Raw genomic sequence first — 10,214 nt, 5'->3', positions numbered from 1 at the left:
TTGTTATGGAGACAAACACTGATTCAAGGTTAGGGGTACACATACATAGTTTATCAATACGGGTGTAAGTAAGTGACTCATTGATGTAAATTCCCACTCCACTACCTTTAGATTTGTCACGTAATTTATTGGTGTATTCAGAGAGATAACCGGGTATCCTATACAGGTCTTTGAGGTTTGCATCAATATTTGTCTCAGCCAAGCCAATAAACGAGAGTGGATGACTGTACTGTGAGATTTCTGTGACAAATGTATCAAAATTTGCAGCATTTCCATCAATATTGTTAAAAATACCAGTAAGGTTCTGCCCATTTCTATGATACAGCTTTATGAGGTTCTTAAAGCTTTTATGATCATAATTTTTACAGCTTTTATGGATTTCATTGATTTCAGAAACATCTTCAATTTCATCAAGGTGGACTGGGTCATGTTTGTCACGTATAAGTGCAGAAGCAAATGGGCAGTACCGTTGTGGTAAGCTGGCGATGCAGATGTAGCATTGCCAGCTATCATTAGTGTTGCCAGCTATCATTAGTGTGGCTGTATAAAGAAACTGTAGACTTCAGTGTCTTTGATACTGTTCCTCCACTTCTTCCTCACTAGAATAAAGTCTATCTGAGACTTATTCAGGGTTCCATCCGATAGGTGAGTCCACATCTTACCCCGCTTCTTTCTGAACCTGGTGTTTGTAATCTCCAGATTACATTCCAGGGCAGTATCCCGAAGCAGCTCCCCATTTCTGTTGGTTCTCTCATGGAAATACCAACCACAGTCATTCTCGTCCCTCTTTGATAGGTGAGCGTTAAAATCCCCAATCACCTCCAAGAAGTTGTGAGCAGGGATCTGCGAGACTGCACACCTTAGATCGTTATGAAACTTTTCTGCTGCTTCTACACTATCTGCCTCCGTAGGTCCATAGACACAGACGAAGGTTGGTTTAGGATTCCCATTGAGAGATATCTTAAGGATTCTCTCCGTCACTGGTGTTATCTCCGTAGTTGCATCAAATGCCTTGCTTGTTAGGATGAATCCCACTCCGCCCACTGATGCCTGGGCCCTATTCCTAGTAGCTAATGAAGTAATTAGATAGCTGCTCTTGCCAACTCTCTCTACTCTGACAGGCTCTTCATGAACTATCCTGTGCTCTTGGATACCTACAATCTCTGCGCCACTCTTCTCGAAAAGATGTACCATCTCCAGTTTCCTCTGGGTAGTTCTTATCGTTCTAGTGTTAAGAGTGCCTACCCAGGTAATGTCGTTACATGAAAATAAACTTTTTTTTTTGTTTTCGTTTATGCTGTTGGGTGTTTCAGGTTGATTAGGCTCATCATTCACCAACCTTCCATTCGGATTTAAGTTGGTGAAATCATTACCACCTTCTCGTCCAGAAACAAAAGTAGGGGCTGATACCCTAGTGCTGTAAGAACTATTCATCATGTTTCTTTTCTGTTGGCTATGTGACACGTGAGCCACCTGCGCCACTGGAATGGCTCTCTTGATAGCTACTTCATCAGTAGATGTTCCCACATACAGTAAATAAAACGGTAAGATGACAGATGGTGCTCCCATAGTTCCGGAATCTGTTACATCTAGATTAACCCACATCACCATCATCACGGGCTTGTTCTGAGGATGCCCGGCTTGTTTTTCGGGGGTGCACCCCTAGATCCGCTGTGTTCAGTTACAACTCCATCACTGAAGTTGCATGCAGCCCCACCTCGAGCAGGATGTGGCTCTTCACCACGCACAGACGGTCTGAATGTACAGAGTTGAATCTGCAGCATCCTAGGTTTACCCGTAATAGAGCAAAACCTTTGGGGCCAAAAACAATCAATACATATTTAATATTATTATACATTTACAAATAAATCTAAATTTAAATTCAGCTATATACACAATACACAGCCCGCCGCGCAGACAGCCACACATTGCTGAGAGATTCTCAGGTGCAGATGTAAGCGCCGCGCGCGAGGTTTGTTATCTTACAATTACATGTCACGATATATTATTAATTATCAGAGAATTTTAGAAGCAAAATAATAATTGCATATTGGGAAAATTTCGGTCGTTAACGCAGTATAGGGCGTGGACACTGCAATGCTAATAACGGAAAATTTTGAGGCACGAGTTTCATTCAGCTACCCAATTTATATGTGACATGTACTTGTATTAAATTCAGATAAATGTTAGTAACAATCGACGCCAACATTGTGCAACTGTAAACTGCAAAATGTTAATGTCGATTATCACTAAATCACATCTCGCAAGTTACTAATTCTTTGCACTATATATGTTACGTCACTATAGCATATGTCATTCATATTGTACGTTATTGGTTATATAAGATAAAAATAAACATTTTATAATTGTTTCAATGTTCAACACTGCTAAAAAACAAATACCTACTTGCCCATCGATTAAGCAGTCGCCAAAACAAGGCTCAAAGTTAATTTACCTTCACACCTCGTTTTGGAGACTGAAGGATGTCAATAAATAAATAATGGATACATTAATACTGAATATGATGGATAATCAGTAATATCAATAAAATCCACAATCACTAATCATGTTTTCGATGGGCAAGCACTCGCAACTGGATGCTGAAACAAACGGCGCAAGTCTTGCACCGTTCATGCAGCATACGTCGCGAGATATCATGAGCTCCGCTAACTCTGCGATTCTAACGGATGAATTAGGCTACCCCGACAGAAACACAGGTAACAGGGGGTTGTGGAAGGACACGAACACTGTTCGTTAACTCGTATCCCGGGTACCCCCTATATAGATCTATGTCCCGCCGGAGACAGCCCACCACCAGTCATATCGAAAGCAGCTTTTAATTCTGCATTATAAATATCGCGTCGTCATAATAAATAATACATTACCACTACACACTTGTCACTACACACTTTTATGCACAGTACAACTAAAATATTAACAAGAGACAGAAGAGTTTTACATCGGCTCAGCACCGCAAGGACGTTGGCTATACACGTGGTTCATAAATTAGTTTGATTTGGGTACGGTTCGACCGGGAAAGTGGTCGGGGTTAGTTCTCATAATGAGTGATCACTGTCGTCAGATATATTAGAGCGGGAACTCCCCAGGTTCCGGACGAAACGCGCACAGCACAGTATTTAGAGTATCAGCGCGCAATGCTGTGCGCGCTCCCATATTGTTTTATCATTCGGCGATCGCGTTCAACGTGACTGGTTAGGAAGTGCTATGTTGTTTACCTAATTTCAAGCATGGTATCCATAGATAAGATTATCAGTCAGTAAGTGGGAATAACAGGCAAGTATCACTTCTCACTCAGAATTCAGTGAAATTTTTGTCACACCAATCAGTTCCATACCTGTTTTGAGCTCTTAGAAGTGACTGTTTAAGCAAATTCTTGACAGAGCTGCAAGGGGAGGTGAAATTCATCGGCCCAACTTTACGAAATTCGTTCCACAGCCATGCAGATTTGTACATAAATTGATTAGTTGGAGAGGGCGTGATTAACAAATTATCTTTCCTATTTGATAAGCCGAATAGGTAGTATAACGAAATTGGTACTCGTGACTTAATGATCTTAAACAATTCCATTAAACAACGGTATCTGTATAGGTTCTCTATAGCAAGTAGTTCGTGTTTTGTGAACAGAGGTTTGGTGGACTCTTTAACATAGAATTCAGATCCTAGACGTTGAGAATTAATTGGTCTTGCTCTAGCACATGTCTCGAACTTGTCTACATAGGCTTCAAAGTCTCCAAAGAGAATCCTGATACACTTCTTTTGAGTAATAAATAGCGGTTTCAACTGATTATTGGGAATACCTCCCCAGACAGAAATAGCATAACCTAGGTGTGATTCAAAGAGAGAATGATATATTTGCTTATATAGTGATTCTGGCAAGCATTTCTTAATACGGTAGATACGTCCACAAGCACTACTTAGTTTCTTATTGAGAGATAATATGTGTGGTTTCCAGCTCAGTTTATCATCAATGATTACTCCAAGAAATTTTGTCTGACTTACACGTTTAATTATTTTGTTATTTATGGACAAGTTTTGGCTATCTATATCTGCATTTAATTCGCTTTTATCACGTTTAGAGGGAGAAAAGTACATATAACAACACTTCTTTACATTAATGTGCAGTAGGTTAACTCCCATATACTTGTTTACGGCCTGTAGTACTTCATTAGCCAATTCGTATGCTTTATTTTTCGAATCGGCAGCGACAAATATATTAGTATCGTCTGCAAATAAGACAAATTTACCCTTATTAGTTATATTGCAAATATCATTGATATACAGTAGGAAAAGTAGAGGTCCTAATACACTACCCTGAGGGACTCCAAATTCGACCGGTAATTCATCAGATTTGGTATCTAGAACATTTACAAATTGTTTCCTATTAGACAAGTAACTAGAGATAAGATTCAGAGCATTCCCTCTTATACCGTAGTTTTTTAATTTAGTAGTTAGTTTACAGTGATCTAGAGTGTCAAAGGCTTTTGAGAGATCGATGAAGAACCCTAGGACATGTTGCTTTTTACTAATCAACGATTCTATATGTTCTACAGAGTAATTCAGTGCATGGCTGGTGGAGTGTCCTTTCCTAAAGCCGAACTGGTTTTCATGTATTATCCCCTTGGAAGTAAGGAAACTATAGAGCCTCTTATAAATTAACTTTTCTAGAATTTTACTGCATGATTGGTTACATCCTGGTTTATGATGCGTAGACGTAGAAATAAGTGGTGATAAACCTAGGCCTAGAATAAGGTTTTCAAAGTCTTGAACGAGTTTACTGTTTTCATCATGGAGATTAATGTTGAAGTCTCCTAGTATGTAAACATTCTTTTTTGAGCATGATTCAATCATTTTTCTAAGTTCATTTAGTGCCTCTGAGGCGTTCCCACTAGGAGGACGGTACAGAACTCCTACATGTAGAGGTTCATCATGTTGAATGGTAATAAATAGGGTTTCAAGATTTTTGGTTACCCATGATAATTCTTCGTTTACAACTCCATTAAGTTCGTTCTTTAAGTACAATGCTACTCCACTTCCCTTCGCTTTATTGATATGTTTATCTTGGTAGAAACAATTGTATCCCTCTAGATGGTAAACAGTGCTTTCCTCTATTCCAATATTGGTTTCAGCAAGTCCAATAATTTTAAATTTTTCGGCTATTAGGTCTAGTTCCATGCTAAAGGCATCAAAATTTGTTTTATTGCCATCTATATTCTGGAAAATCATGGAGCAGTTGCTTGCAAAACACGGTTTGATATGTGTGTTAAAGTCCTTAATTGTATAGGATCTACAGTTTTCCAAAACATCAGACATCTTTTGGAGACATGGGTCACAGTCATTAACTTCAGGATCGGTCATTACTTTAAAAGGATTATATTTTTTAGATATAGAATGTTTACATTTGATGCAGTAAAAGTTGTCATTAATAACTTGTGCTTTGGAGGGATTAAAACATTTGGCATGGAAAATACTGTTGCAGTTAAAGCATTCGAAGTGGGGAAGCCCTAGACCAATATTCTTCAGACAGTGATAACAAATTTCCTTTTGAACACGATTAACCATACCTGTTAACCGTTCCTCCCCATCCGCTGCGGTGCAGGCGGGTCACTAGCCACGTTGCTGTATAGCCGTCCATTAACTTTGCCGATGTGATGTCTTCTGTCTGCTCCGCCATTTAACCTAGTAAATACAGATTGTTTAATGAGTCCAGCAAGGACTCTTGCCCCTGACTTGTTAAGATGAAGTGTATCAGGTCGACCATTTCTGTCAAATTGTTTTGAAAGTTCGTCCGCAAGAACACGGTTGCAGGCGAACTTCATAAAACCCTGAACACGCACAACATCCTTACATGTAGGGAGCAGGTCAAAATGAATAAGTCTATTAAATGAATCAACTTTAAAATTCAGCTGTAAGTCCCTAGTGGGAAGCAGCTGACAAACAAATACAGCTCTAGTGCTAGGGCTAAGCTTCTTAATTTGTTTTATAATAAGCTTGGCCACTACTGGGAACTGTCATATGACATCTTTGATAGGATAGATGTGTCTGTGTCTAATAGGAATAGTTATGTAAGTTATATGAAAGAGAATCCAATGGTAGCTAAGGGGAAGAAGGTTAATATCAAAGGTATTAAGTTGGATTTTTTTAAAAAGTTTGTAATTATATGGTTTCAAACGTAAATTGTTCATTTTCTGTGAATTTCTTTTTTGAGATGCCCAGAGAGGCACTATTTATAATGTTATGTTATGTTATGCAAACTATCGTATCTCAGCTGTCTTAGAAATTCATGTTTCTGATTTCTTCGATCATGGTTTCCTGATCATGCATATGACTATCAAGAAAACTTTACAGAAATGTGTAACTTCGCATAGATGGCGGGTCCAACCGAGGTTTAAAAGTTCTGCATGGAAATAATGTATGACTTGAGTTGCACTGTTTGAATCCTGTCACCAAACTAAAGCAGCAGAGGAGATGGGGGCTGCTTGCAGTTTAAATATAATTCGTTAACCCATAACTTCCCTTCCTCTCTTCCCCTGTCGTCTGGAGTGTGTGATTTTTGTTGATATCCAAGCTCTTATTTTTATCTTTTGGTTAACTTTCTGTGATTGGACTCGGTATTTTCGTCCCGGCCAAGTGGGATGATGTTTGCTCGCCAGTTAAGCTATAAGTGTAGATAACACTAATTTCTACAAACCACAAAATATTAAATATAAAATGTGTCCAGTATGGCGCAAATGCATAATTTGATAATTTCTCGACGCCGTCGTCGGGGTGAGAGTTATCTGAACCAACTGCATGCCCCTACGATTGCGTCACCACTGGTGAGCAAGCATTTGTTTGTTGTTTAGTTGTGTTGAAAGGGAACATTACTTGATTAATTCATCCATTCGGATTTTAATAACGATGAGCTATGATATATCATGAATATATACCGTTCATCTTAGATTATTGGATCAATTTTATTATATGATTAGATTTTATAAACGAACTTGGCACACAAAAGATTATAATGCGGAGGTTGGCTGGCTCTCCTATAATAAATACAACACTTCAATTTACAGAATGCTTGCTAGAGATAAGACAAAATATTATCAGACTATAGATGCAGCATGAGTAACTGGTGGATAAGCCTTCGGTAAAAACGGATCCGGAAAAGTCAATGCGGCACTCGAGTCCTTGGTATTGTCGTCGGTATATTGTCCATTATCTACGTTCTGCTTTCGTAGTTTAAACAATAGTGAGTTCTGAATATAGAGCTTTAAACCGAATGAATGAAATACCTGACAATCCGCACTCTTATAATCCAAAAGCATGAGTAACTCGTAGTGATGTATGATTTCTAGAAACTTTAAATTAAATTTGGCGCTCACAGGTCCTCATGAATATGTGATCGCCGCATAAGGTTCTGTAAATGCGCAGGGCACCTTCAAGCTTAAATTATTGACCTTACTGAGGCAGTCAACCAACGCGCGGCTTTATTTTTATGATATGATATGTTTTGATTGTTATTAATAAATACCAAAATTTAAATTTGTTTTCCTAAATTTGTTTTCCTATAATTGTGTATAGTTGTCGCCTTGTAACTTGTTCCAATGTAAACTTGTGTGGCTATTCAAAAGATCCCGAGCCTTCAAGTAAAGAACCCCCTTCAATAAACTAAACTAAAATTTTACTGAACCCCCTTCAATAAACTAAACTAAAATTTTACTGGAATATAGGGAAAACTAAGATAAAATTAATGTCAGACCCGTCGCCACTCTCAGCAGTCAACCAGGGCTCATAAAAGCTTAACAGCGCCTGGGTCCGTTCACCAACTGTGCTAATGTGAGTGGCGGTGTGGTAAGACCCATTTTAACAGCGTGTATATTGATGAAATACAAGCGCGCTAGCTGCTGCCTGCTAGCATACTTGTATCATTGAATTTTAAATCAAATTTATTCGGATATATATTTATTGATTATGTATTGAATTGGTGATAAATAATAAAATTGTCTTTTCTCAACAAAAAAATTGTCTTTTCTCAATAAATCATTAAAATCATTATGATGTGTATATGGGACATCTAGCACCTGTCCTCTAAAATCAGGTTGTCTTCTAAGGTGTATTTTTCTAACTGCGAATTTTTTTCTGACTTGTGAATATTAGACAAGGCAAGCTCTCAGTAAACCACCAAATGAATTATCGCTTAAATTTAAATAAGTATTTAAACAAAAACCATCATGTGCCGTTAAGCAGCAGGGCGCGGCTCATCTGGGCCACAGCAAATCGGCGAAAATGGGTTCGAAAAAGCCACTATTGGCACTCGAGTCCTTGATCTTTCCGATGGTTCACTGGGGCTTTTGAGCTGCCGTCCTTCAGCTTCTGTAAACTGAAATTACTACCAATCCAAGTTGAGGCAATCAGCCGACGCGCGGCTTTTATGGTTATATATGATATGTTTAATCTGTAATAAAGATCAAAATTCAAATTTGTGTCTCTAAAAAAAATTTGTGTCTCTACTAGCTGTGGATAGTGGTTTTTGCCCGATATTGTCCGGGTACATCATCATATGTTGTAGACAGTTTTAAATATAATTTCTAAATTGCAGCTTTAGATTTCATCATGTCGTACATGCTTCCACATTTACACAACGGCTGGCAAGTTGACCAAGCAATCCTGTCAGAGGAAGACAGAGTCATTGTTTTTAGGTTAGTATAGTTGGAGTAACCCCACCATTACTTGTGCTTGTCTCATTACTAAGATGAAAAATTAATGCTATTTAGTACCCCAATAAGTTTATTAAAGTTCTTGTCTTTTCTCAAAAAAATTGTCTTTTCTCATAAAAGCAGTAACAGATTTAATTGCAATTGTTTTATTTTTTAATGGTAACAGCTTCCGTTGATGATATATCTATATAAATGGATTATTTGGCATACTTCCAGATACGGTCACGATTGGGATCCAACATGCATGAAGATGGACGAAACACTGTACGGTATTGCAGACAAGATCAGAAATTTTGCACAAATCTACTTGGTAGATATCACTGAGGTGGGATGTCTCATAATTTCTGTAATAAATTCTTAGCAAATCTAACTTTTAAATCTGTGAATATTGAAGTGGTTATAATTTTTGATCATGTACCAATGAAACCAATACAACAGTTGAGATAATTAGTATTTAGATCAATAGCTGGTATTTTCAGGTTCCTGATTTCAACAAAATGTACGAGCTGTATGATCCCTGCACTGTTATGTTTTTCTACAGAAACAAGCACATTATGATTGATTTGGGGACAGGTTAGTCAGCTATTTGAGAGGAGAAATAAACAATTGCACTCTTATAGTGAGTGAATCAAGATTGGAAAAACTTTAAAACTTTAAAAATATCTGATTATTATATCGTCTGAACCATTTCCACCCTGCAGGAAACAACAACAAGATAAACTGGCCTATTGACAACAAGCAGGAAATGATTGATATCATCGAGACGGTTTACAGAGGTGCCAGAAAAGGGCGTGGTCTGGTAATCAGTCCTAAAGATTACTCTACCAAGTACAAGTATTAATGAACAGTGTTGTCATTACATTTACGTTGTAGTGTTACATGATATTATGAGAGACTTGGTTGTGGCTTATAGATTAACTGAAAAATTGAAATGCTTACGTAAGAGAAAGGAATTGAAAGCAAGATGTAGACATGACTCCTTGCTGCTGCTGCTGCTATTTGTTAACTACTGCTCTCCTTGGATACAATTCAGAATTGCTATATTTAGAATACAATATCGCTATTTGTTCTTTGGCCACTTGATTTACTTTTCTTTAAAATTAAGGCTTTAAGTTTTGTGACATCGCTTTTAACGTATACGTACATAACTTCCATTCCTCTAAGATTAGCTTACAAGTTACATTATGACTAACAAAACATATGAAAATTGTATTGTGAAAAACTATGCTGTATTTCAAATTCTCTTAATCTATGTTTTATATTTTACTGATATTAAGGCCAGAAAATTATTGATCTATATTTGCGACTGATTAGTATACAACCCAAATCATTTATAAATAGAGTTAGTTCTAAATGCTTCCTCATATCTGAAAGCTTATCTGTACAACTTATGAGTTGATCATCTGGAAAAATTCGTTTGCCTTTTTATCCAATATTTTCTGATGCTTCTAAATATGATGGCGAAACAAAATGAATAGCAAACTTCTTCATAGT

The 10,214-nt window shown here is 37.5% G+C and overlaps 2 protein-coding genes across 2 annotated transcripts; one reads left to right on the top strand and one right to left on the bottom strand.

Moving 5' to 3' along the window:
• Positions 1-531: 531 nt before the first annotated feature.
• LOC134824540 (craniofacial development protein 2-like) lies at positions 532-1,614 on the bottom strand. The gene has a single exon (XM_063836448.1). The coding sequence runs from the start codon at positions 1,612-1,614 to the stop codon at positions 532-534; it is 1,083 nt and encodes a 360-aa protein (XP_063692518.1).
• Positions 1,615-8,600: 6,986 nt separating this feature from the next.
• LOC134824058 (thioredoxin-like protein 4A) lies at positions 8,601-9,968 on the top strand. Its single transcript, XM_063835749.1, has 4 exons — positions 8,601-8,702; positions 8,937-9,045; positions 9,200-9,293; positions 9,422-9,968. The coding sequence occupies exons 1-4, from the start codon at positions 8,617-8,619 to the stop codon at positions 9,559-9,561; spliced, it is 429 nt and encodes a 142-aa protein (XP_063691819.1). The 5' UTR covers positions 8,601-8,616; the 3' UTR covers positions 9,562-9,968.
• Positions 9,969-10,214: the final 246 nt, after the last annotated feature.

This window comes from Bolinopsis microptera, chromosome 12 (assembly GCF_026151205.1).
Source record: "Bolinopsis microptera isolate Bmic1 chromosome 12, MBARI_Bmic_1.0, whole genome shotgun sequence".
In the NCBI taxonomy this organism is placed as follows: Eukaryota; Metazoa; Ctenophora; class Tentaculata; order Lobata; family Bolinopsidae; genus Bolinopsis; species Bolinopsis microptera.
Note: the sequence above shows the minus strand (reverse complement) of the source record. Positions and strands in the feature narration are given on the sequence as shown.